A 27447-nucleotide genomic window follows, 5' to 3' on the forward strand; every position below is an offset into this window, starting at 1 on the left:
TGTATAATTGCTGCATGTCTTGGCATCTAAAGTTAGGAGTTTTAAAGTTACTTTTTATAGAGGAAAAAAAAACCCACATCATCTGTGGAGACTTTCTGGGGTGAGCAGCAGCTAAGAGAAGGTAAGAAAAAGAAAGAAAAGGGTTAGCCTGTCAGTACAGCTACTATTTAGGAATGAGAGGAAACTAAGAGGCTTTTCTTCTTTCCTAATTTATTCCTTTATGTATTTTTGTCTGTATATTTATATATAAAGAAACAGCAAAGGACAAATCAACCCCCGGCTTCATAAAAATGACAGCTATTTGGCATTGCGGTATATGGAACACGTCCACCGAACTGAAACTAATTATCACAGAGATGAATAACTGATTCCACTCCTTTATCCTATCATTTTTTTATTTATTTCTTCTTTTCCCCTGAGGGGTTTCCCCTCCTTCCCCACCCACCCGCCGCCTCCCTGCGCTCCCTCCCAGGGGCCGGCAGGCAGAGGGTTACGGCTGCACCTGCCTTGGGTGTACCTGTCCCAGGGCACCTGTGCCGGCAGCCAATCCCCCGCCTGCCAGCGAAATACCTGCTCGGGAAACCTCCACATAAATCAAACACTTCACAGGCAATGTCTGTCTTGAGCAGGTACTAGAAGAGAGAAGTCATCACAATTTACTGGCTGCAAAGATTTGGAAACGCGGGGAAATATGTCTAATGAACTTGAGTAAGTAGAGGGTTGCTTTTTTTTTTTCTTTTCCTATTTACCCACTCTTCTCTGAAAGCTGAGTGTTTCTTCTGAGGCTTAAGTGCTTTGAGTCTGATGAATTGGACTCCTTGGGTTAATCTGGCTGGCCAGCTGTTTGCAAGTGGAAGTAAAAGAATGGGATGAGAGCGTTTTTCAGACTTTCTGTTCCTCACTAACCTGTTGCTGCTCTTGGGAGGAATCACTTCTTGGTGTTACTATTTAAGAGCCGTTTAAAATCAGGATCCTTTTTTTTCTTTTTCTTTTTTTTTCCCAGACTAAAATTTGACACTTTCTGTCTAGAGGCAAGTCTGTTCTGCCTCTATCTAACAAAATCTAACATGGGCTACATTGAATCTGTGGTTTGGTTTTGTGTTTTTTTTTTTTTGTTTGTTTTTGTTTTGTTTTTCTTTTTTCTTAGAAAATACCTTCTGGAGTATTTACCAATTTTGGATGAGTTTCTAGTTTTTTGGGCGTGGGGGTTGTTGTGTGGTGTTCCTTTTTTTGGCTTTTTTTTTTAAAAAGTAAATAGATTCATATTATGATTCTGTCAAGTAATTATGATTGATTTTTTTTTTTTTTTTTTAAAAACGACAAAAAGTACTTAACACTTTGTTGATCCTGTCTAACTCTTGCTTCTAATCTTGAGTCCTCCAAAATATTTTGGACTTTGGCTACTGATGGTATGCATTTGCAAAGCATACCTTGCCTTGCATCTCTGGAATAAAAGAAAACAAATGTCATATTGGGATGACATGGTGTAGTAAAGGCTGGAGGAATAGTGAACAATGGTAGTGAATGCTGCTGTCAATCCGCTTTTAAAAAGCTATCTAGGTACATAGCCCTGCATGAAATAAATGTGTATAATAAAATAAAGAAATACATTATTCAAAGCCAGGCTGGACGGGGCTTTGAGCAACTTGGTCTTGTGGAAGGTGTCCCTGCCCAGGGCAGGGGATTGGAACTAGATGATCTTTAATGTCCCTTCCAACCTAAACCATTCTGTGATTCTATGATATGTCCCTGTCTACATCTGTGTAGAGATATGGTGCTTCAGAAGGTGTATTTTGAAAGAAAAACACATACCTGTATGTGTTTACAAGCCTGACAGAGGTGTTGGGACAGCTAATCTCTTAATAACCCTGAAAAGGTGCAGTGCTAATTATTATTTTATGTAAATACAGGTATCTGTATGCTTGGATCGATTAAGGATCATGTGACTTAAATTTTCCCTTTCTGAACTCTTTGGGTAATTTATACTTGATGCTTTTTAAACTTAAGAGTCAGGCCATGTGGTTTACTCTGAAAATGCTACGGAGTGTTTGTGTGTGTACACAGTACGTTACAGAATTAGATTGATGTATTGCTAATTATGGACTGGGGCATTATGTTACCTGATGAATTACATGGTTGCTTGACTCTTCTCTTACTAACGGACTGTTAACCCCTGCGCCTTTCACATGAGAAAGGGGGGATTGATGGGAGCAGCATCCCTTTTGTGATTCAGATCCCGACTCCACACACCGATAACAATGCGGAGTTGCTGCCTGCTCCCTGTCTTCAGGACACATCCCAGCGTGGGGGCTCTTTGGTCGCCTCCGCAGGTAAAAGGCTCTGTGCGACGTTTTCCTCTAGATTGAACCTGAGAACACGTTTGCACATCTCTGAAAATTTCACTTTAGTTCATTAACCCACAGCTGGGGGGAGAAAGTCTCTCGGGAGCGTAAGAACTGCAGCCCGCTGCTGCCCTGTCGGAGGGGCAGGGACAGGCACTGCCAGCCCCTGCAGAAACCGCTTAGGAGCACAATGGGCCTGGAGTACCTCACCGAAAGCTCCCCAGGGGCTGACGGGGAGCAGCGATAGGAGATAAGGGAGCCGGGAACTTGGTGGTACCAAAGGCATAGCTGAAATGTTCAGCTTTTGGGTTTAGTGCGAGGGGAAAAGGTGTCACCGGGGAGGAGGAACCTTGTGAAGAGCTGCTAAAGCCCAACATCTGAGCAAAGGGGCTGCTGCAGTAGGTGTTAACCGCTGGTCAATCACCCAGGCCAAACTCATCCAGGGTGTAGCTTTGTAGACATCAGTGGAAGGAAGCGGCTCTCAGGAGCAGTACTTAGAGGATCTGATAAGGCCAGCGATGTCTGTGTGTCTCTCTCAGCCGTTGTTCTTCATACAGCCCCCACCACAAGCTGAGCACAGGGAGGATGGATCTGAGCTGTGAACATGTGCCCAGATGTAGCTGATCTTAAGGGAGCTGCGATATCCCCATGGACTGATGCTGTCACGCAAAATGACAGGGAGGATAATCTCATCTCTCCCTTTGCCAGTTTAATTTCACAGAAAGGACTGGGAAAAGACTAGCGTGGCATGAGAGAATTAGATGTTTTGCCTATTATAAAATATTCTAACTGATAATTTCCATAGTCTTCTAAATTGAACTTATGTCTAACTCTGCGATGCGTGGGCTTGAAAGAGTTAACCAGGAGTTACTCCCAGTTGTGGTTTTGTGGTCGAAACCATGATCGCCAGAAGCAAATTTTTGTCATGCATAAGGTGTGTTATTAAAACTTGAGTTATGCTCCTGGTGAATGAAAAGTTAAAGCCCTTTTATAAAATCCTGGCAGTAAAGCACACAAGGGATAACCATGCTGGAGCAAGGTACGCTTTCAAGGGAGACGTGGGTTTTATTTTTTTAAGTTATGTAAAGAGAAAGAGAGATTTGTAAATTAAAGAAACAACAATCAAATCACTGCTATGCATTTCACAACAAAGGAGTAAAAGCCCTCTGAATAAACTCTAGACTCAAAGCAGAGATAAATCAACATTTACATACTATCTCTGCTTTGATGCTTTGGGTCACATTTTCAACCGATTGGTACATTGGTATAATTCCAGAGAAATATGCAGAATAAAGACAGTTACACTGACGGGGATCTACTCCTGCTTTGTTCAGTCTGGTGTTTAAATTGTTGCTCACTGTGAAGTATTCGTCTGAAAATGCACTTGTGCGTACATTGCACCTGCAAGCGCTTCGGTCCAGCTGATTGTCAGGGAGACGGCTCCTGATCAGTGCCTCGGATCCTCGAATAGCGTGTGCTCCCGATGATAAAGGCAACAGCTGAAAAATAAGTTAATCAGTGGAATTGATTATACAGCATATGATTATATTCTGGCTGGGACTCCATTGCAAACGCCCAAGGTTCAAAGGCTTGGAAGATAAGAAAATGTGCTGGCTGGTATTTTGTTATTCCTTTTGGCATTATGTTGTTCTGGTTGGTAGCTGTGATTATGGTATGGGTGAGGGTAGCTCCGATCCAAAAAATGGTCCTTGTCCCCAAAGTGTTCATAACCACGGGTTTTCAGAGGAAATGAGCAGGCGTCGTTTACCAAAGTACTTGGTTCCCAGGTGCCAGCCAGCTGCTATGTCAAGTTTTTGTTTCTTTTCATCATTCTGCCTTTGCTGTGGTGCTCTCCAGAAATGCATAGTTTAACGGGGTTATACCTAGAATGAGATGAATTGTATTTGTTTGGCAAAAACATTGTTTTAAACACATTACACTATTTTTTTTTTTTTTGATTAAACAACAAAGCAAAAGGCTTTGTTCTGAGCATGGGGGACAGTGTTCACAGGATACTCTGAATCAGAATACGTTAGTGTACGTACAGAGTACATCAGCGAAGCACATTACAGGAGATCTGGGCAGCCTGAAAAGTCCCTTGAGGATGGGGGGGAAGAGAAAAATGGAAGGGGAGAGCCAACCCTGGCTGCGTCTCAGGGTCTGCAGATAGTCCTCAGTGCAGCTGAAGAAGGCAGAGGCGCTGCCAGACGTGGGGCGAGGACAGCCTGGTAGGGCAGGGGAACAAGCTGCATCGCGTGAGGCTTGTGTCAAGTGTTCTGCCCTGACACACGCTTTGTGTATCCTCTTGGGCAACTCGCTGGAGGATTCACCTCACCCACCTTCAGCCCTCTTAAACCCAGGTGCCAAGTTTGTTAGCTGGCTGAATTTGCAGGCAATAGGAAGGGATCAGCACGTCCCAGCCTAAAAAGGGGAGGACCAAACTCTCCTGTTGGCTCTCAGAGCATAGGAAGCCTGAGACCCAACGCTTAACTCTGAAGTGACAAACCTCCTGTGAAGTTAATGTTAATCTCTGCTCTTACTGCTCTCTTAAATGAGTGCTGAGGTTCACACAGAAATGTGTAACATCATTTAGAGTGTCACTGCAGGATCCTCTTATAGGATGTGATGAGGGGAATATAGAAACTTGATTAAAACTGGTCTCTGTTCTCAGTCAGGGCCTCTGGGCCCTACAGTACAAATAACCAGTAATAATTGATTATTAGGTTAAACCCAGATTACCTGAAGAGCAGTAAAAAAGAAACACACTTTGTCAGAAAAGATTGCATATCCCTTTATTGCTAGCATTGAGGTTTTTTTAATCCAAGTCTTGTAAACTCTGATTTTTTAAAATTTTTTTTTTAATTTATTTAAAAGCCACAGCTCTTGGAGTCAGTGAATATATGAGAATTAAAAAATAAAATAGCAAGTAGCTAGGTTTTTGGATGTGGAAACTGGTGGGGAAGTCCATAAGCACTGAAAACAAAAAAAGGTAACTGAAAGCACCTAAAATCTTGGAGTTATGAAGCTCTTCTCGTCATGTCTAGTCTTTTTTATGGTGTTTGAAGGACTGGGAGTTTCAATGCAGTGTGCGGGTGTTATGTGTTGGTGGAGATGAAGGTTTGTGTTCATGAATCCATGTGTACGTAAGGTGTCCTTATCTGTCCACAATGAAAATAAGAAAGAGAGTGAAGTTTAGACCAATATTTCAGGAGTGTCAGGTGGTAGTAGATGCTCAGTCAGAGGCACTGTTCAGGGCCTGGTTTTTGTGTCCTTCCTTTGGAGGCAGATCACCCTGAAACTCAGGACACCTCAAAACAGAAGCATCTGACATCATAAACTGCTTTGGGAAAAATCAGCCATAATTCCTGAACTGCGAACTAATTCTGTGCTGTAATTTGTTTTGCTAGGCAGGGAAGGCATTAAAGCACGAATCATTCGTGAAATGTGATTGTGTGGGTGGATACCTCAAGGATGATGTTATCAGGTAAAACACAATGCCAGCTGGTGTCCCCCAAACATCACTCAACACTGAATCCTCTCATGGAGCCCTTCAGGCTAGAGAGGCAGGAACCAGTCCAATGCTGGCGAGGTTCATAGCAGAGGTTCAGGTCTGGTTCTGTTCTCTCATCTTCACTGAGCAGCCTTGGATAAGTCATTTTAATGTCAATCCCCATCCCTCAATTTCTCCTCCTGTGATAATAAATAGCTTCAAAAGCGAGGAGTTAGTCTGGTGTAAAAATGGAAGAATACTGAGTTCCAGTCTTGGGTTTGTGGGTCCTAAAGAGCTGTACGTAACCCAAGAGGGCCAAGAGACCGGCGAGTTCCCTGCATATTACCCAGGTGGTGCCCGCCCCTGGAAGGTTTGTCTGGCTCCACGATGCTTTGGATTCAGCCTGCAAACCGTTCTGACTGGTTTCAGCTCCGCAGGAGAGCTGGAGCGGGGGGTTCGATTAAATGGCTTGGCAGGGTTCTATCTCCCCGAGTGTCAGCACAACGTGCATCGTCCCCGTCCTCCTCCATCCCACCTGCGGGGATGCATCACACCTTCCCCGCTGTGTGGCCAGAGCCAGCTGCAGAGCAAACCCCTCTTCCAGGGTGCTGCTAAGCGCCGCTGCCGTGCATCCATGCTGAGGGCTCTCAGTGCCCTTTGGGGAAACAGGAGCCATTTCTCAAAGATGCTCGTGATGGCCCCTTTTCTCTCCACCCCAGCCACTGCACACTTCTGCTCTGTCCTTATTAAATGCAGGCAGATGCCCTGTTGTGCGCATCCATGCAGGGGCTCTGGATGAGTGCGATGGCGTTAGCCTGTCTCGCGCGTGTGCCACACAGGCAACATGCTTCCAGGAACAGAGAGACTCGTGCAGTGTCTTTGTGGGTGAAACAGAGCTGAGGGATGGCTGGGAAATGTCTCCCTGTTGTGCTGAGTTAACATGCTGCACTGCCCTGGGGCTGATCGCGCTGCTGAAATGCCCCTGAAGAAATCCTGTGACAGAGGCCACATTGTTATCCTGCTGCCAGAGAAAATATTTCAATCCTGTAGGCAAGTGCAGGTCAGGGTCCATGAGATTAGTGGTCTCCTAGGCCTTTGACGCCTGTGCATCGACACTGTATTGTCCTCGGCATCTAGGCAATGTTTTTCATCGTTAGCCCATGTGTTTGTTATGTTTCTTTTTGTGTGGTTTTTTTCCTGACTGTATGAGTGGGCCTGTGACAGTGTGCTTACTGGTGGCTGTACTGTCACATTGTCTTCAGATGTGCTTATTTATTGAACTTGTGAAGATAGGGTAAAATAAGAATTCAGCTGAGAAGTTTGGATTTAGTGACAAGGCCACTTTGTGGGATGCTGTTCTTCCTTGGCAAGGGGGCCCTGGTTTACAGGCTAAAATCTCTACCCCAGGACTTTGTCATGGTAAATGCCGCTCTTCATCAGTCCTGCTCTCTCGAGTGCAGTGTTGATCCTTCCCCATGTTACTGATAAGAGGCTCTTGGGGAACATCAGGGTTATTTCAATAGGGAGGTGCGTGCAACGCACAAACCCAGAGCTGTTGAAAGCCCTCGTGTGAACTGCCTGGGGTATCTCTGAAGTCCTGCGGGCTGGGGTCTTTATTCTGTGGCTTTGAAGTCCTGCTGCTGGTTGCCATGGATTCTCTGTTCCTTTGACAATGTGATGTTTCTCTGTAGCCACCAGCATCTGGCATGGCTAATTTTTAGGTTGGAGGCCTAATCAGTTATAGGGGAGAGAACAAAGACGAGCAACACAAAGCTTAAAGGCCGTCAAAACCACCCACTGAAACCCAACAAAAGGCAAAAGGAATACAAGGGTTTCTTTCCTGCTTGGCTGATCTCCCCACCTAGACCCTTTGGGCATATTCTCCTGTTTCAGCATAACCCTGAGTGTTTATTCGTAATCAGGAGGCCACTGTTATGGTAGACTTGGCAGATAAATAGGGGAAACAGAGATTGGGTGGGATGGAGTGGGGAAAGGGGGCTGGTATCACCTTGTGTCAAATTCTAAACTGTTTGGAAACAAATAGACTGCTCCCTTCCCAAAATCGTGCACTGCTTTGCACATGACCCCGAGGCTCCAGCGGGGTGAGTCTGTGCACACAAGAAGGGCGGCCGCTGGTCCCACGTGTTTGTGTTTCACTAACCCATCCGCGCTTTGTCTGAGCCACTGCACCGAGGCGACTGCCTGTAAACGGAAAGCTTGTTTTGCCAGACAGAGAGCAGACAGTTTGCAGTGGACAAACATGGCAGAGCTACATGGAAGAGGCACCGCGGGGAGTGATGAAAGTAAAGTTCACCTGTGTTTGGATCTGGGTTTGGATGTCTCTTCCCTGCCTCTCTGCTTCGCAGAGATTGCTAATGCTGAGTTGGGAATAGGCTGTAGAAGCAAACTGACATGCCAGTATGCTGAAGCTGCGTGAACTGAAATACATCTGATGTCAAAAAGGTGCCTATAAACATGTCATCGTATCGGCTTATCTCCTCAAATCACCCTCTTATTTCAGATATTGGTTAGTCCTGTTGATCTTCTGGAATAGGGTCAGAGCAGACCTCTCTGGAAAAGATGGGATGAAGCCTGCGTTACATCTCATCTGCAGAGCTGTCCTAGCTGCACAGTTTCAACTGAGGCAATTCACCTGGCTCCACTCAAATATATTTCAGTGACTATTAAGGATCAGATAAACTCTGGAAAAGAAGCAAGATGGAGTAAATGTGCGATCCCCATCATATCACTTTTGTCCAAGTCCTCAGCTTGGGTGAATCAACGCAAGCTCACTGGGACCGATGCAAACTTGTATTCTTCATAAACCAGACACAGCCACAAGTGGTTGAGATCTCGAGCACCCCCTCAACTTCCCTCCGCCTGCAGATTGTAGACCAGGTGATAAAATGCTAAAACATCATCCTCTGAGGCATACAGTGGTTGTGCCATGCCAAAGTGACAAGGTAGGGAGGCAGGAGAGTCGTACAACAAGGAGTGCTTCAGTTGAGGGCTTGGGTGAGGGAGAAGAAAGCTCCAAAGCGTTTTTTCCTTGTAATATCTGTGCTTTTTTAAGCTCCCGAGTGCTTTGTTGCTACATCTTACCATGGTGTGTTTATCTATGTTGATTACAAGTGATAGGAGCTGAGTCTCACCCTGAGAGTAAGCTCTGTTGCTGCCTATTCTTCCTTGAGAAGATTGGATTGAGAACGGGTGAGGATTCCTGTCCAGACAGGACTGAGCAGCCCATCGCCAAGTCGACAGCAGTGAAATCTGAGTCATGCCGATTGCTCGCCTTGGAGACAGCAGCGGCACTGAAGGGGAGGGAGGGCTGCGTGAGAAACACTAAAGACAACGAAACTCACAAAACACCTGGTGAAGTTTCATGCGCGAGGTGAAACTGGTGTTAGTGCATCATCCCGACGTGCGAGGGAGAAGAGGAGCAAGCTCAGCATCTCTGTTATAGCAGCGTGGGATGGGAGCTGGCGGCGGCCAGAACCGTAACATGGAAGCAGCTGCTCTCTGTACCAACCTGAGCTCAGGTGCCTGCCGCCACGTGAGCGTAGAAACCAGCGGGAATTGGGTGCCTCGGGCCACTAACAGAGCTATTACCAGCTTCTCTGCTGTGCAGCTCGGATGTGGAGGGACTCTGTGTGGAAGCAAGATATTCTTTAATAAAAAGGTGACAAGGACAGCAGAGGCAGCCCATGATGGCCCTCGTGCTGCTCTGGGAGAGACTGTGTACCATTCTAGGGCTGCCACTCTGATCGCCAAGGATACCTCTTGAGATTGGTCCAGGAGCATCCCAAATCTATCCATGCACAGTTTATGTGCGTATTCCCTGCTGGAAACATGGTGGTGTGAGAGATCGGTGCATGTGCAGGAGTGAAGCCGTCTTAGCTGAGTTGCCAGGGAGGATGGACCAGCAACTTCTACCCCATCCAAGGCCCACCTCCACACCTTTCCAGTTTCCAGCAGAGGAGCATCCACTGGGTGCCTGGATTTTCACCCTGGCAGTGTCGGCAGCTCACACCAAATGGGCTGGCAGTATCTGTCGTGGTTTGCGCTCATTGGGAGTTTCAGAGCTGCCAGATTCCTTTCAAGAGGAATTATTGTTCTCCGAATGATTCACTTGAAAGTCTAGACCAGGACTTATTATAAACATATGGAGAGCAGCTTAATGGAAACAGCATATTCCTTATAAAAATGTCATTAAAATGTAGCATTCATTATCGAAATTCCCATAGATTTTCTTTGCCTTTCCATAAAAAAAATCAGCAAATGAAAATGTTCTGCTCTTGGCAACTTTGGAGATTTAAAGAAATCTTTCTTCTTATGTTTTTTGGTGGTTTTTGTTTTTTTTGTTTTTTTTTTTTTTAAACAACTACTGCTCATAAAACACAGTCTGCCCTTCCTGACATTTCTATTATGATGAAAAAGTAATTTTTGTCCACAAAGCTTGTTTTTTTTATGATGAGTAGTATGAGCTGTTGTGGTGACACCATGCACACGTAGCTGGAGGACGTGACAGGAGTGCAGCCACTGATTCATCCTCTCCTCTGAGCGGGATGAACCTGCAGCACGGAGCACCTGGGGAATGTGCGGAGGTGCTTCTGTGCTGGCTGCTAGTAGGATTTGCTGGAGGAAAAGGAAAGATGACCAATGTTTGGGTAATTAAGTGTCTGACAGTTTATTAACATAAGATGGAGAGACTTGGAGAAAGTGCCAGAAGAGAGGACAGGCAGGGCATTATTTTGGTATGTTGCTTCTCAGCTCACGTAGTCCCATCAGCCTCACCTTTGTCAGGAATTTTTTAGTGGAAGGAAGGGTGTTGTGATTGTCCCGTCTACTTCTCTCTAAGTAAGATCATATGCAAATGATTGAAAAAAACTAAGTTATATTGGAATTAAATTTAAAAACCATGACATACAGCAAAGGAAAATGACAGGGTTTGGTTTCATCTGGATAGGTCAAGTTCTCTGAACAGTGGGTGATCACTGACATTTGTGGGCTGCACTGGCCTTTAGTTCTAAATTGGAGGTAAAATTTTGCAGTTTCCTGATCGTGGTGCATTCAAGTTACTGACCAATATCCCATTTGATGGTGCATGATGTGGCTGGCTGGTAGTGCTTGCTGAGGAAGGAGCAGTTGCAGACGGTGTTGTGGTGTTTTGCACCCATCCCAGGAGGGAAGCAGAGGTACATCTGCCTCTGCACAGCCCCACCAGAGAGACTCTGGCCTAATTTTGTACATAGCTACAGGCAGAAGAACTGTTAATCCCAAAGACTCTGGGAGTTAAGGGCTAGGAAAGCATCCCTTCTCCATTCCAGCAGTGCCTTTGGGAAGCCCTTCATGTGTTCAGCTGGGTGGCATGGAAATTGCTGTGGAAAATTAGTATCCTTCATTCCATTTCCTCTGTCTGGCTCAGTTTTAGATCTGTGCGTCTGATGAAGAATGATACCATGAACTTCCAGAAATTCCCCTATACCAATGAAGATGAAGCCTGGAAAACCTACCTGGAGAACCCCTTGACCGCAGCCACCAAAGCTATGATGAGGGTGAATGGAGATGATGACAGCGTGGCTGCCCTGAGCCTCCTCTATGACTACTACATGGTACGTTCCCATTGGGGCTGGGTGTCTTGGGCAAGTTTGTCCTACAGGAGCAACGTGATGGTAAAATATGTGCTCAGCCACCTTAGGAAGGTACCCGTCACCTGAGCTCTGCATGTTCTTTATGCAATAAACCTCATAACACCGCCAGGCATAGAGTGCCACAATTATCCCCAATGCAGAGACGGTAGACTGAGGCACAAAGCACCATTTTACTGTAGAGGGAAACCAGAACAGGGTGGAAAACTGAACCTGGGTGTCTTCAGTCTCAGCCGGGTGGGTTTTTTTACCTGACAGCTTTCATATCAGAAACAGGAATGCTTTGAGAGACATAGAGCTGGAACAGCTAGGTGCCTTGCAGACCCTAGCGTCTTTATTTTTCCAGTATTGCTGTAGGATGGGGCTTCAAGAAATGTGGATATGATTTAGCCCTAGTTGAAGCCAATAGGACTGATGTTGCCATTCACTTGGGTGCTTTTAAAAGCCCTTCCCAGAAGAAAATGATGTGGCTTGCCTAAGGTTACCTTGGGAACCCATGGCAGAACTAGCAAGAAAGCCCAGGTCTCCTGTGTCCTCACCCGGTGTTTATTATTCTCACCCAGTGTTTTATCTATGAGACTTCACTTGCTACACAGACAAGGCTAATTTTGCCTCTGTTTTCCATTAATAAAATCTAACAATAAACAAACACTTTGTTCTGCCTTGTTCTAGGTCCCAAAGGAGAAGAGGATTCTTCCATCTGGTATGATGGGACGCAATGAACTAGGAAAGAGGTTAGCTTCGGTTTTTGCTCTCTATAGCTGTCTAATTCTCCTGCAGCTGCTTGCATGCATGATGGGTCTCTTAGCTTGCATAAAATAGACATCAAAGCACAGTGTTATTACCAACAACAGTGGAGGTTATTAACCCTGAGACGTATATTAAAATTCTTTAGGCCAGATCCCAAGCAGGTATAAATTGAGCTACACCCATTTACACAACTGAGGATCTGTCTAGCTGTGTTCAGAGGAGTTGCACTGATTTGCAGCAACTGAAGAATTTGTCTTTATTTCCTACTTTGTGACAACTGGAAAGGGGAAAGGGATTACGCGTTGGCAGCAAGAAGGGAATGATGAAGTCCTCTTCCATTCACTAGGCTGATAAGGATTTCTGTTCCACTTGCTTCCAGTCTCCCAGGATTCTCTTCCAGTGACTCCCATTTGTCCTTTGAGGTTTTCAGATAATTAACTATTAAATTAATGGCTCATTTGCCACTATGAGTTAAGTTCCCCTTCCTGGATGCTGTGTGCTTTGGCAACCTTTTATGGTTGTCTGTTTTTAACTACTTGACAGAATAAGCCTCTTGAATGATACTTCATTCCTTCTTCATAAGTAAGCTGAGTTAAGCTGTTTTCTCCTCTCTGAAAGGCCACTGTGTTCTGGTTAGTGGTATGGTTTTTATTAACTGGAGAAATTTCATTATATACCTGAAGGTGAAGCTCTCGAAGCAGAGTGGGTGGGAGCTACTTGGTCAGCTTTACTTCCCTTAGGGGTAGCTCTTGCTGCCAAGAGGTGTGCGGGTTGCTGATGTGGGGGTTGGTTTGTTTTCTGAGCACGGTAACAGGGGCAATAAGCCACCTTTTCCCAGCTCAGCTCTAGGGCTGCAGAGTCAGCAGGGTCACAGAGTCACTGCTGCAGTTCTTGGGATGCTGCACAAAGGGATGGTTTCCATGTGTGAGGGGGGCGCGTTTTTGTACCTGTCTTTATCACTTGATGGCTCCTATACTTAGTCTTTTCTGCTCTGAAGTCTGGGCCATACACCTCACTGCCAATACCGCAGCCCTGTCAATTTTTCACTGATCTCATGTTCTCTTGGAGTTTTGCTCCTGGAGTTTGTGAATCTGTACAAAAATCAGCTTTAAAAAAAAAAGACGGTTTTAAAAAAAATCAACTTTCAGTGTCAATGAACTCTAAAAAGACTAAGATGGAAAGACCACATAGCAGTTATCTTTCTTAACATCCCTGCTCCTCTGAGTGTTTAATAGCCTAAGTAAAGAAATAATGGATGTAGGCGCTGGATCTGCAGCCCCAAACCACGTCTAAACTCTGATTCCGTGTGATCATCCCTTATCTGCTGAGCACCTCTGGCTCTTGCTGATCGCGCTGAGAGGAGTGTGTGTGGGTGGAGATCACCCACGGGCCTGTCAGATCTCCCATATCAAGCAGGAGATGTACACAGCTGACTCAAGGTCACCTGGCAGCTAGACTGTGCCGTTTGCTTCCCAGCAGCACATCAAGGCACTTGTTTCTTGCTGTGACAACTTGCTGGGGTTGTCCACCCTCTGCCGCGGTTTGAGACAGGACCCTTTCTCCACCAGGCACTGCCACGGAATGGAGTACGACCCAGAGATCGCATCCTTTGATGGCTCAGCCCATCTCATGAAGCTCTTGTCTGAAAATGTTTCCATGACCCAAGAATATTGTGAGCCACAGAAGAAGAACGGCTTAAGTCTTGAAGGTGTCCCTACTCCTCACAAGCCAGCCATGCTTCCACCAGGCACTAGCAAGCTGGATGCCACCCCAGACAACTACATGGTCCCTCCAGGGGATGTGTACGACAACAGCTCATTGAACTCCCTCTTCGAGACCATCCCTGTAGCCCCACCACAGCAGAGGTGGCAGCCAGACAGCACTTTCAAAGAGGATCCCCAGGAGGTCAGAGCCGTTAGTGGGTGGCATGCTGGCAGTGCAGCCTGGGGGTACTGCAGGAGGCTGTCTCTAGTGTGGGGTTTGCTCATGCTGGAGTCAGTGGGAGCTTTGCTTTTGCATTAGAAGCTTGATGCCCTTCCCATTGAATTGTTGGGGTTTTTACATTGTTTTTGGAAGTAGGATATGGCTTTGAAATGAGGGTCCACGTTTTACCTGTGGCCTCTGTTGAAATGTCTGGGAGAAGGTGGATGGACAAAGCAATGAAAGATTCTACTTTTGACTATTTTGTTTCCACTTGTCTACAGTCACTCCTCTTCAGTGATATCCTCAAACCCCAGCCAGAGCCACCTTGCCCTGAGAGTTATGCTGCGGATGGTGTTAAGAGGTAACCGCCAATCCATGGTCTCTGGGTTTCCAGTGCACTCGGCTGTGTCCCTTTCCTGGGGAAAAATAGCATCCCTTTCCTCACCCCAATGCCAGTGTGGACAACGAACGTTGCAAACTTTGAGATCTCATGCTTTTGCGGAGAGTCTTAGACACAAAGCAGTAATGAATTTTAGTGTTTGTAGTAGGAAGCAGGGATTAGGGTTTGAGATGTTTTGCCAAAAAGGAGTCAGACCCAATCTTAAATTCAAGTTACTAGAAGGAGTTGTGCCAGTTCATGTTTTTAGCTTGAGACGTGTGTGGTTCAGGCTGTATTCTGTTGGCCAAACTGATGTAAATCCAGTGCCAACCCCTTCCACTGCTCCGGTCACATCCCATCAGTACCTTGACCTGCAGAAGGGGCGATGGGGCACTGAGGTCTCCCGTGTGAGGGTTTGCTGTCCATCACAGCCCCTTCCCAGGGAGCACTGCTTGGTTCTCTTGCTACAGGTAGATCCAGGTGGCTGCACCATTTTTCCACAAGCTACTTGGAATGGGGTAAATAACAGAGAAAATGAGGATGACAGTTGATGAGGGTGATGAGCAGCCTCCTTCTAATCTAAGGTTTAGGTTCTCCCTTTGAGTTTAGCACTGTTAGTCAACCTCGATTTTAGAAGGTGCCACTGCCTCTCATTCCTAAAACATGAGAGAGATTTCTTCCTCCTTTCCACCCCTCTCTCAGGTAGAGCTTTCCTGCTCTAGATACCGCATCAAACCTCCGTGTAGGTAACATTATTCCACCTCCCACTTTTTATTTGCCTCCTGAGTCACCTGACTCTGTGACTCAGCTCTCAGACGTGGGGATTTTCACACAGACAGCAGCTCGCGTTTGTGAGCGAGAGGCACTCTGTTTGCTGTTTATTTGTGCACTAAAGTTCTCTGGGTCTCTGGGCTCTAGATAAGAGGAGTTGCCAAGGCTATTGTCAGAGATGGCATCACAGGGGAGGGAGAGCAGGAAAAAGAGATGGGTTGGTGGCTAAATAGGAATATGATGATCTTCAACTCCAGGGTCTTCACACAGGCCATTATGTGTGAAGACTTGTGTACAGGTGGTCGCTTGCACAGATTCCTCACAGGAGAAACTAGCTTGAGCTATAGCCTCATGGTTTGAATGCTCGTAGGTGCTGGTGAATGCCCAAGAACAGAGCTTCTTGAAAATCACGCTCTTTTAAATGTGCTTGTCGACAGGGACACCTTCCTCTGTGTAACACTACAAATCTTTTCTGTAAAGACTAAAGTTGCTGTCACCAGACTGAGAGTTCACCAAGCTGGGCTTCTAAGTCCATTTTTAAGCACCTGGATAAACAAGCAGATGTCAGTGTCCTGCAGGTCTTCCTGTTTCTACAGGGCCCATTAGGACACAGTTTTCCTGGGTCAACCATTTACAAGTGTGAATTTGGAGACAGGAATCTGAGTTTAAAATGTTTTAAAAGTCTCATCGCAGGTACCTATTTTTATTTGGTTTGGTTTAGGCTTTTGATTGTGCAATGATTCTGTAGCCATCCACAGAAAAATACTGGTTACAATAACGTACAGGGTTTTTTAAGCCAAAACCAAAGGGTAAAACGGGGATACCTGAGAACTGCTTCTCCCCAGGGTGTTGGGAAGGATCAGTATGTGCTGTGCTGGGAGGTGCTCGGTCACAACTGTAGGGGCGTGTGAAATGGGAAATAGGGCAGAGACTCCTGTGTGTATGGTGTCTGTAACCTGTAACTTGTAAGGATGGAGACTTGCGTGTCTCCTTGTTTTGCTTTTGGAGTGAAACAGCAACGTGTGCTTATTCATCATGCTCTCTTTGTTCCATACAAGTGACTTTGAATACACTCTGGGGTCACCCAAAGCCATTCACATCAAATCTGGGGACTCTCCCATGGCCTACCTCAACAAAGGACAGTTCTACCCCATCACGCTGCGGACAGCTGGAGACAGCAAATGTTTACATTTGTCCTCAAATAAAGTGAAGGTAAGAGACAAGCTGACAATTTTGCTGACACATGCTGTAATCAGACATCCAGCAATTGTATTGGCCTGGGAACAGAGCTGAGCATGAAGAGTAATAGCTTTGTGGCTCATGTTGGCTTAAAGCAATGAATGGGATGGATTCAGTCATAGCAAGCTAATCCTCTGATGCACAGCAATAGCCTTCATGTTACCTGGCAGTTGCAACCTTTCACAGTAAGGTCAGGGATGCACAAAAGGCCTCTCTAGCTGAGGGCTGCCTGGGGGGCCTCGGGAAGGCTTCTGAGCTGGAGAGGGGTTCCCCATCTTGCTCCTGGGACGTGTGGCCAGGCCTCAGAGCCACCCCCGAGACTAAGCTGAGCTTGAATTCCCAGCAAAGAAACCTGGTCTTCCAATCCTGAGCAGTATTTAGGGGCTACACTTTGGTCGTGTCAAGACTTCCAGGATTCCGGAAACTAAGAAAGTCTAGAAAAAGACCAGGTAGGCTGTGCCAGCCTAATACTTATCGCAGCACTGCTAACATTTCCCCAGCACAGGGTCCTCGTGTGCCTTGTAGTCAGTGGAAACTCATGGGCAGTGCAATTAGGGGGCATACAGGGCATCTCGGTTTTGCTCCTGGCTCTGTTGCTGTCTGCCTGCATGACCGTGTTCAAGTCCCTTGCCTTCCCTGCCTCAGTTTCCCCAGCAATAAAACATTAACAATGACGCTAATGGCAACGAGGGCACCAAGTGTTAGCCTGCTGTGTATACTGATATGGGATATCCTCGCTGTGTTGCAGAGTGTTGTGATGATTGTTTTTGACAACGAAAAGATCCCGACGGAGCAGCTCAAGTTCTGGAAGCACTGGCATTCCCGCCAGCCGACGGCCAAGCAGAGAGTCATTGACGTCGGTATGAGCGGGGCTGTCTGATTGCGATGGCTGGGTGGGGTTGATAACTTCTAGCACCATTTTACTGCATTTCCAATACACAATAACACAGCTGAAGCTCCAGCATCTGGCCTGGGGGAAAGTGGGGAGGAGCAGGCTGATCTGCTGGCTTCAGATCCATTCTGGCTAAGGAGCTCTTGGGGGTTTAAGGTGCTGTTTGCCAAGTGTAGGGACATGCACTAGGAGACCAAGGTACATCAAAGAAGAGGCTCAGTCAGAGAGACAGAAACTGCTAGAGTATTTTGGCTCTTACAGATGTGTCCTATGGCCTCTTGGAGTCTAGGAATCTGAGCTGTTTTGGTACCGCTTGTCCTGCTCCACTGCCACCACGCAGGCTTTACAGCGTGTCATGCTGGGCAGGACAGGGGTTTTGTCCGTCCAGCTGAGCACCTCACTGAGCAGCTTGCAGCTCAGAGAGAGACACGCGGTTGTTTGAATTTAGAAGCAATCTACATTGATTTTGCATAACATCACTGCTCAAATAGCAGTCACCAGCCAATATCCTTGAGTCATTTCTGGCCTATCCCTTATGTACACTAAGGTTTATCCAGTGGTATCAAGGATGGCCTCTATTATATTACAAGGCTTCTTTTAGCTTTGGAGTCAGCAAGAGGCAGGTTTTGGGGGAGTGGAAAGCCTAGGGAATGTAACCAGTTTTGCAACCAGAGTATAAACTGCTTCTCCATTGTGTTTCAGCTGACTGTAAAGAAAACTTCAACACAGTGCAGAACATCGAGGAATTAGCCTACAATGCACTGTCCTTCGTGTGGAACATCCATGAAGAAGCAAAGGTACAAATGGCTTGTGGAGGGGATATGGGAAGCCTTGATTCAGAGCAAAACTGTGGTTTCCTTTCTGATGGCCCAGGCATGCCTAGCCCCCAAACTTCTCAGCTGAAAGACAGGGAGAGTTTCAAATCCAAACAATTCCATTCCAGTGGCCCCAGGTAGTGTTTGTCTGCCAGGACAGTGAGGAAGGACACCATGCTTCTCTGTGTGTTTAAGCATTGCCATTAGCTAATACACACTCTGTGTACACCTGAGACTTGCTCAGAGATGTTTTTTTAGTGCTGATGGATAACTCTGAAGAAAGCCTTTTGCAGCAGGCAGCCTAGATCAGGTCTCTACTCACATGTAGCTGAAGCCTATTTAAATAAACCACAGCTTAGGGAACAAAGACCCTCCTTTCAAGGCAGCATTTTAATGCAGAAATGACTGTCCACCCTTCTGGGGCTTGTGTGATGTGGAAGGGAGCCAGGCAGGTCACAAGATCCCTTTTGACCTTAAAATTTGTAATGCTTTTATCAGCATCTTTCTAGCTCTGCTGTCTCTTCTGCATCTCTTCAGTCTCTCATTAACACTTTGTATCTAGTGTGGATTGAAAGGAGCATATAAAAAAAGATGAAGTAACTAAGAAGAAAAGAAAAGCATAAATACCCCATGTCTCCGAGGCTGGTAGCTTGGGAAAACTCTGGTTTGCTTTGGGATCTCAATAAGCCCTTCTTTTAGCCCAAAGGCGACCTTGGTCTTTTACAACCCAAGAGGTTAACAAATGTCTTCAAGGCAAAGTTGTCAGAAATGGAAATATGTCAGGTATGTGGCAAGCCCTCAGGGGCACCTCAGCAAAACTGGATTTAACTCTTAGCAGAAACTCTGTACATGCACTGGCCTGGGGCAGGTAAAGGTGAGACTTCAGAGAGCTGCGAGGGCTGGGAGCCGCGACAGGAGGGGTCAGGTATTTGGGTCGTCTGTAGCACCTGTTACTTCTCTTCTTGCAATTAAACTTCACACCACAGTTAAGTGGTTTTCTTTTCTATATATAGGTACTGACTAGATCTGACATTAGGTTTCAGGGCTGAAATCCTCAGCTGAAGCCCTGCTGAGGGAGCTGTGGGAGCTTCTCCAGCTGCAAATCTGTCCCCAGAGTCCAGGGGAATTTTCAAGGTCACACAAATAATTTGGAGATACAAGACGGATTATAGCTGTGCTCAACTTTTCGTGATAAAGGAGACCAATATTTGATGAATATTTATTTAACTAGCAGGAATGATTTGTAATTCCTGAAGCTGTAGTCTAGCCCTCCTCCCTTCCTCCAGGGCACTGCTGTCTGAGGGTCCCTTGTTCAAATGAAAGATCAGAAATATCAGCAAGAACATTCCCAGGCAGACTTTGCATCTGGTCTGACGCTTGCCTGAGCTGATGGGAGTGGATAGCCTGAGTGTTAATGAAGGGATGGAGAGCTGCAATGGGTGTGGGGGGAGACTGGGGAGGAAGGACCAGTGGTTGTGCTCAGGTGGGAAACCACCAGCTCACATGCTTGGCTGATGCTGGGAGGATTGCAAGGATGTCTCAGGAGCTGCTTTTGTACCTACCCACTGCTCTCATCGCTGTTTGGGAATAATGTTTTCAGCACCAACAGGCTGTCTCAATCTCTGTTCCTGGTTGCAGGTATTTATTGGGGTGAATTGCCTGAGCACTGACTTCTCCTCCCAGAAAGGAGTGAAAGGTGTCCCGCTCAACCTCCAGATCGACACTTATGACTACGGCAATGGAACCAGCCAGCTGGTGCACCGCGCTGTCTGCCAGATCAAGATATTCTGCGATAAGGTAGAACATTGCTTTTCCACCAGGTTGTCCAAGTGGAATTTTAAACTGGTGGCCAGTCACTCCAGGAGAAAAAAACAGAAAGGTTGTGAGGGTCTAGAACAGCCTAGAGGTCAGGGCTGAGGAACAGAGGTGGTTAGCCCCCTCAGCTGAGCGAGACAGGGCAGCGGGGATGTGTCTGCACTGCTGTGGCCTTTGTAGAACAGTCAGAAAGTTTTCCCCGTATCAGACCTTCATGGGTTTGTGCCTCATAATAAACTCTATTTTTGACAAGTTTTTAGACAGCAGAAGAGATGAGAATCTCCTTAGAGGTTCTTCCCCAGCCTCAGAGATATTCCCGTGGAAAAATGTATCACAGCTATTTTTGTCTGAACTTTTCATTTTTAGAAGCAAATTTTGTTTTTGTTTTTTAATTTATAAGTATCAGAAATTTCTGGATGGCCAGTAGAAGGTCTCTGAGATGAACATTTTTGAATAAAGTCTGCCTTTACCTTAAGGCAATGGCCAGAGACGGCCAGTAAACCTTCTCTTGCCAATGTTAGAACTGTCAATGTCCTAATTTTTGCCTTGTCTTCCCCACAGGGAGCAGAGAGGAAAATGCGGGATGATGAAAGGAAACAGTTCAGAAGGAAAGGAAAATGCCTGGACTCCAATAACAATGGTCAGTGCTAGTGTTTGTTACCTGATCCGAAGCGTGTTGAAATCCATGTAGGCTTGTCCGTTAACTTCCACAAGATCTGGCCCTGGGTATTTCCAAGCCTGATGAAATCAGCACCATTCAGAAATAGCTTGTCAGTCAGGTCCTTGCCTGGTCTCCTACCAAGGCTCTCAAAGCCCTTTATTAATACTAACCAACCTTTCTAAATTGTCTTGGGGTCTTGGCAGGGAGTCTTCCCTCAGGGAGAACAGCCCTGGGCAAGCCCTGAAGACCTGGTTCTGTGGGGTCCTGTCTTTTTTCTAATATTTCTGTTGGGAGACCTTGGGCAGGCGCTTTCCCCTCTCTGCATGTAGTTGCCTTTTAAACTGCCATCTGAACTGAGATGAACTGGACTTTCCATCCGTAGGTCTGAAAGGCTGTTTGCTCTCTGGCTTCAGAGGGAATGAAATCACGTTCCTGAGGCCAGAGACTGACCTTGAAACCCAGCCAGTCCTGTTTATCCCCAACGTCCATTTTTCAAACCTGCAGAGGTGTGGCACGGTAAGTCCCTTCAAAAAACAACCAACCTGTTGCCCTCATCTGTCACCCTCATCGTTTCCAAACTGATCAGTCCCCGAGACATGGCTTGTGTTATGTAAAAAAACCAAAACCAAACCACAGTTGTTCTGTGGAAATGTGGTGAACTTGAAGATGTAACTGTCAGGAGTGGCCTAGATAGATAGTCATGCAACAGTGATGGGCAAGATAACTTTTCCAAGCTCCTTCCAGCCAGATATTCCTGTGGTTTACAGGTATCACCTGCAGCTTCCACAGAGAGCTGGAGTGGCAGCAAAAACATCAGCAGAAAGTGAACTACAGAAAAATGAGACCATATCAGTCCCTGCATGTCTGGGACATTTCTCACTTGTCCTCTGCCCTTCTCTATCCACTTCAGCCTGAGGAAACCTAGACCCAGCGTCCTTCAGAGCTCATCAGTATTCCCTTAAAAACCAACTGTCTCGGTTTGTCAAAAAGGGGGGAAAAAGCCATCTGTGCCAATCCTGTGGCATCTTATTGCAGTGGCTGCTGTGCTGATGCATCAGCATCAAAACCAGGGACTGTTTTTGAGTCTGGTTTACAACCAAAGAACTCACTGAGAAACTTGGTCCTTGTTCCCAAGCAGGTTCTGAGATTTGACCCGCTTTTGGGTCTGGCTTGATATGTGTTCAGGTCTCTTCTAGGCAGAGGAGGAGTATCTAGATAGGTTCTTTATATCGGGTTTTATTTAATCTAAGAAATACATACAGATCTTTAATTGTGTAGGGAAAATGATGGACTGGGAGGAGGGAAATCGTTTAAAATGTGCCCGTGTTGCCTTCCCCCCTAGCTGGCACACGATGATACTGTGCAAACTAAAAGATCAATGTTTCCTCTCCATTTCAAGGTGCTCCCTCCTGCTGTTCCCAACTCTGCAAACAGGTAAGGATGCAGCAGTTTGTATTTCCTATCCATCAGCTGCTCTGTTCCTTTGGGTATGTCATGGTTGTTTGACATAGGCTGCATATGTCTGTTTGACATAGGCTGTATATATCTACAGGTACATAATAACACAGCACAGTGTCTCCCTGGTGGCGTTGAGTGTCGAAATATGTGCTAAACTTTGGCCTAGAATGGACTCAAGGGATGCAGAAACATTTCCCTGTCAGTGAGCTGCTCCAACAGGAGTCTGGTCCGTGACTGCCCTGCTGTTCTGATTGAGAGACAATGTTTGAAAGAGGGGGGAAAGAAAAAGATCACAGAACTATCACTGAAGGGTCCAAGTAACCAGAGGCAGATACTGCTGTAAAATAAACTGGAATGAAGTAGAAATCACATTTGTAGTGTGTCTAGAGTGGGGAGAACTGGTATTTACCCTAGGCTTGATCCACTGTCTAGTGATATCAATAGAGAAACAATGACATGAAGGTGCAAAAGGCTTTTGTTTATGATGTTATGCCAAAACCACTGCCTGCACTTGCTGATCTCCCTCTATGCGTTAGGCCGGAGGTTGCAACTCTGGTAGATGCTCTGCTGCCATAATTATAAAAACAATATCTAATTGCTGGATGTTTGTTGGAGTAATTGGTTGTTCAATCAAAAGTTCAATTGCTGGAATTGTTTTGTTTGCTGCTGTTGTTCCGTCCTCTTGAGAGCATTGTATTCCTTTTGCTTAGGCTGCCCTTAAAACGGAGCGGTGCCTCATTCACAGACGAGTTTGACCCGATACCTCCAAAGCAAACCAAGGAAGACGACCCTCAGAGAGGTAACCCCTGGGACAGGAACTCTTCTTGGACATAGTGTCTCGTTTGATTCAAGTAACCTTGGATCTTGAATTCCATGAGGCCACGTTGCTTTGAGAACCTGCTGTAAAGAGCCCTGATTCAGTGCTGTGCTTTTTCTCTTTCAGTCTTGTTGTACGTGCGGAGGGAGTCAGAGGAAGTGTTTGATGCTCTCATGTTGAAGACACCAGATCTCCAGGGCCTCAGAACAGCTGTAAGTGTTATCAAAAAACTGTGGCACATGAACAAACTGCAGATAAAAGGGCAATGGTACTTGGTATGTAGAAAGCTGGATATAAAACTGCTTATATCTCATCTCTGCTTTCTCTGGAGAATGGAAATGGAAATTGTGAGTAGCAGGTGAATTCTACCCACAGCTCCTGGCATGGGCTGCGTGTTGTTAGTGCTGCAGCGGGGAAGAACACACCTTATGGCAGGGTGTTTTGTTCAGATCATAATATAAGTCTCCTCTTGTGACAACACATTCATATTTTCCATTGTCAAACACCCTTTCCATTCTCAAGGCTGTAAATGTGCAATCTGAAGCCAATTCTGGCCTCATGCTGGAATTCCCTCTGTTGTGTTTGAGGAGCACACAGACATATTTCTGTGATGATTATCAGCAGCATCTCTGATAACCCACCTCTCTTTGGAGATTGCTGGGAAGGAAACAAACAATAAACCTTCCAGATTTGGGGTGGCTTTATGGCTGTGCTTTAAGCTCTGTTGGTTTTACAAACTTTACAAACTTTTAAAAATAGAGAGTTTGAAAAATGTCAGCACAGAGGATTCTTTGCTCTCTTCTCCCTCCTCCATCCCTCACTGCAAAGAGTCAAAATCCTCTACAGAAAATGCTTGTGAAAAACTACAAAACTCCTGTCATCCTAAGACTGTAACTGTACCGCCTAGGAGAGGTATGCAGCAAAGCTTTGCAGATCAGCTAAAACCTAAGCAAAAGCTGCAGTCAGATGCATCCACAGCAGACACAGTCAAACACTTTCTGTAGTTTCTCTCGCCTTTGGACGCACCAGCAAAGGAAAAGCTCAGCACTCTCTGTGCCCAGCAGCTCGAAGCATCGAGCCCCGAACAGGCCAGGCAATGGCGGAAAGAAAATTAAGATTATTCCCCAAGGTTCCTGGCCTTGGCGGTAGCCGTCAGAAAGAGAACCAAGGCCAAGCTGCAGCCTGCCCATCTGCCCGCTGCAAGACACAGACGTGTTCAAATTGTCCTGTTCAGATCATTGCTTCAGCCCTTTTGTCTTGAGTAAAAGGGAAGGGGGATCCTTTGCTGCCGAATGCCCCTGGCTCAGTGTTATCTTTGATTTTTATCATAGGAATTTCATTTTACAAGTACAAAGAATTGCCATGTTTTCTCTCACAGATTTCAGAAAAATATGGGCTTCCTGAAGAAAGCATTTATAAAGTCTACAAAAAATGCAAAAGAGGGTAAGCTAATCTCTCATCTGCTTTTATGCTGCGCCTCTAAAACCCCATTCTCTTTGGTACCCTGCCATAGGCTGACACAGCATTTTAACAAGATAATAAAAAGTAAAGCCATGTGAGTCTGTGCTATTTGGAGCATATAAAACTTGGATCTTTCTGGGCTTTAAAGATTTGGGATAATGCTTGTTTGTATTATGTTTGTTTGGAGTGTAAAGTCTCCCAAGGAAGGAAGTTGGATGAAGGAGGAATTGTTTGGGTAGTTTAATGGGTGATCCTTTGTGTCTCAGTCTAAAAGCCTGAGGTTATGGAGAACTTATTTTACTGCCATCAGAGAGGCAGAAGTGTTTGCTTCTCTGAACCAAGGGCCTAAATGTCTCTGTCTCGGAAAGAGACTGTACTGGCTAAAGAAGAGCTTGGGCAGCCCGGGAGGAGAACGGAGGAGATCTGAAAGGGGAGTGTCTGTTCCCAGCTTTGCCATCCCATCCCCGGACCAGGGATGTCAATAGGAAACTTCACACTCGCTTTGGGAGGTGATGGATCGGACCCTTCCGGGCACCGGTGGCTCTTGCGCAGCCCCAATACAGAAATGCAGGTCCCGCTGGAGACGCTTGTCAGGCGCTGCTGGGAGTCAGGCGTAGCTCTGCAGGGGGTGGCAGGTGAGGTCTGCAGTAAATGTGGAATGGCTTCCTGAGTGATTTCAGCGTGGTGTTTATTAGTGACCGATCCATATGGGTCTGAGAGGGAATGGTGCTAGTTTGCATTAGCTGAGGAGCAGCTGCTGAGCCTTCCGTGGAGGGCAGTGGTCTCGATGTGGAGCCAAGCGCTACTTTCAGAAATGTTTTCTGGACTAAGAACTCCCTCTGGGTCATCCCCATCTCTGGCAGCGAGTTCTCCCTTCAGCTGATGGAAAGGGAACAACTCATAAACTCCCAAGCTTATTTTCATAAAGCTAAATCCAGAGCCCTTCTTGCAGAGCCAGCGAGATATAATCAGGCTTTGCAAGCAGCAGTGACTGCCTGGGAGATGAACTCATTGTTGTTGCTGGCCCTGGTCCAGAGTTTGAGCATGGAGAGAGACAGGCAGAAAAGCAAGGCTGATGACAGGTCCCGCATTAGGCAGCCCCTGCGCTTCTCACTAGCACGGCCCCCCAGAAGGTCCTCTGCATAACAAAACAAGGGAACGGAGTCCTTGGCAGCTGAGGGTTAGTCCAAAGCTCCACTTCTGCACTTGCTTTCTGGTGACAGTCAGGAGAGAAAGTCCTAAAGCTCCTCGGATGGGATCCTCCAACTCATTTGCTGTCACCATAACCTGATCCCCGTGGGACTCAGCCTGTTTGCTTCAAGCGGAGCAGAGCTCAAGTGAGGCCTGGAGGCAGCTGCAGGGTGGGAGGGGGAGAGGCGGTGGTTTCTCCTCCACGCTGTGATGTGGTGTCACTGAACTGTTACAACCCCCTCCCTCTAAATCCACAACTGAGCAACCTTCCCCATTTAGGAGGGGTTTTAGATATGGTCCTAATTTTAAGGTGATGTATGAGGTATCCGAATTTGTCAGGAGGCTCTTCCACCTGTTCCTGAACTCAGGGCCCTCAGTGCTGTCAGATTCTGCTCATCCACTAGACCCAGAAATAGAAATTTTCTCCCCAAAGAAAAAGAGCAACACTGGCAGCCTCCAGAGAGGGGCTGTCCCACGCACCTTCAGCCAGAGAGTGCCTCAAGTCTGATCGTGAAGAAGAACAACTGCCAAGGACAGGGGTGGTCAGTTTATTATTACAGCTTCAGGACTGAGCCAGAACTCGGGTGTGTCGGCTGTGGTGGTGGCGGCTTGTGATGTGGCCATCACGGGTCATCGGACTGTCATCAGCCAACAGCTCCTCTCAGGTAACTCCAGCTTGGGCTGCAGTTTTCTGAACCAGCTGACTGTGAGCATCCGCACGGCAAGAGAGATCCAAGGACTGATGAGTTTACAGGTGGACCAGGAAATGGCACTGCTTCAGGGGAGAGGCCCGCTCTACTTTGTTTTGCTTTGGTTTTGTTCATTACTTCATCTGATAAGTAGTAAATATTGTTTAATAATGATTGGGAGGGGAAAACAGGCAGGTGTCCTGTCCATTTCTTCCCCAAAATGAAGGAGCAAAGAGGTATCTAATGAAAAGAAAAGGCAACACCTCGAAACTGGGTTAAAAAAAAAAATAAATTTGACACCTAGTTTAATGAAAGGATGCCACAGGTTATTGCTGAAGCGTGGGGGACACGCAAGATTTTCTCCAGTCTACTACTAGATGGCAGGGTCGGATGCTGTTCCCTGCTCCCCCAGATTTAATTTTCCTTTGAATCATTTTATCCTATTGCTCCACCCTAAACAATCCTCTCTTGGTAATTACAGCTTGAGGGTCAGATCTTCATCTGGTGTAAACTAGTGAAGCTCAGTGGTAGTACCTGGATTTACAGCAGGTGAGGACCTACCATCAGCCATGGCCCTTCTTGGTCTGATGAGCTCATTCGGATGAACTTAGTCTCAGGGTGACTCAAGAGCAATAATAAGTAATTTCATATCTTGGTGAGGTTTGGTCTAGAAAAACAATACAGAGCTCAGATTCCTAATCAACACTCCCTTGAATCTTTTGCGGTTGAGAAATCAGATGGAAGCACGGTAGCAAGAGGCACAGGTGACTTCTCTGGCTTCCTGCGCTAAGATAGCCACGGATAATTGGCGCAGCTCTGTTGCAAGGCTTTTGTGACAACCCGCCCTTGGGTATCCATGCTGGCACCTGTCGGAGCCCAGACTCCCTGGGATCCGGGACCTGGGCCCCTTGTCCCCAGGCAGCCCCAGCGCCGCTCCTGTCCGGCGCCAGGAGGTGAGATGAGACCCTGGACGGTGTCAGACCCTGTGTCTCAGCCTCCCCCAGCGCAGGGCGGGATGCCCGTCCCCAGCTGTGCCGTGACAGAATTCGTAGCCTGTTGGTGAATGGTTTGTGCACTGCTGAGAGGCAGCGTGGTGGTGAGCCCTG

At 46.5% G+C, this 27447-nt stretch overlaps 1 protein-coding gene across 1 annotated transcript in view; it reads left to right on the forward strand.

Annotated features, from left to right (window-relative positions):
• The first annotated feature begins 649 nt into the window (after positions 1-649).
• Positions 650-27447, forward strand: part of GRHL3 (grainyhead like transcription factor 3) — a 28889-nt gene continuing 2091 nt past the window's right edge. Inside the window, exons 1-16 of the mRNA XM_054223855.1 lie at positions 650-708; positions 11258-11444; positions 12153-12214; positions 12389-12391; positions 13799-14135; positions 14435-14514; positions 16362-16515; positions 17291-17402; positions 18137-18231; positions 19888-20046; positions 20626-20704; positions 21108-21241; positions 22125-22159; positions 22894-22982; positions 23127-23212; positions 24379-24443. Coding sequence (XP_054079830.1) covers positions 692-708; positions 11258-11444; positions 12153-12214; positions 12389-12391; positions 13799-14135; positions 14435-14514; positions 16362-16515; positions 17291-17402; positions 18137-18231; positions 19888-20046; positions 20626-20704; positions 21108-21241; positions 22125-22159; positions 22894-22982; positions 23127-23212; positions 24379-24443 — 1694 coding nt within the window. The 5' untranslated portion in view covers positions 650-691. The remainder of the gene's footprint in view (positions 709-11257; positions 11445-12152; positions 12215-12388; positions 12392-13798; positions 14136-14434; positions 14515-16361; positions 16516-17290; positions 17403-18136; positions 18232-19887; positions 20047-20625; positions 20705-21107; positions 21242-22124; positions 22160-22893; positions 22983-23126; positions 23213-24378; positions 24444-27447) is intronic.

This window comes from Rissa tridactyla, chromosome 18 (genome assembly GCF_028500815.1).
Source record: "Rissa tridactyla isolate bRisTri1 chromosome 18, bRisTri1.patW.cur.20221130, whole genome shotgun sequence".
Taxonomy (NCBI): Eukaryota; Metazoa; Chordata; class Aves; order Charadriiformes; family Laridae; genus Rissa; species Rissa tridactyla.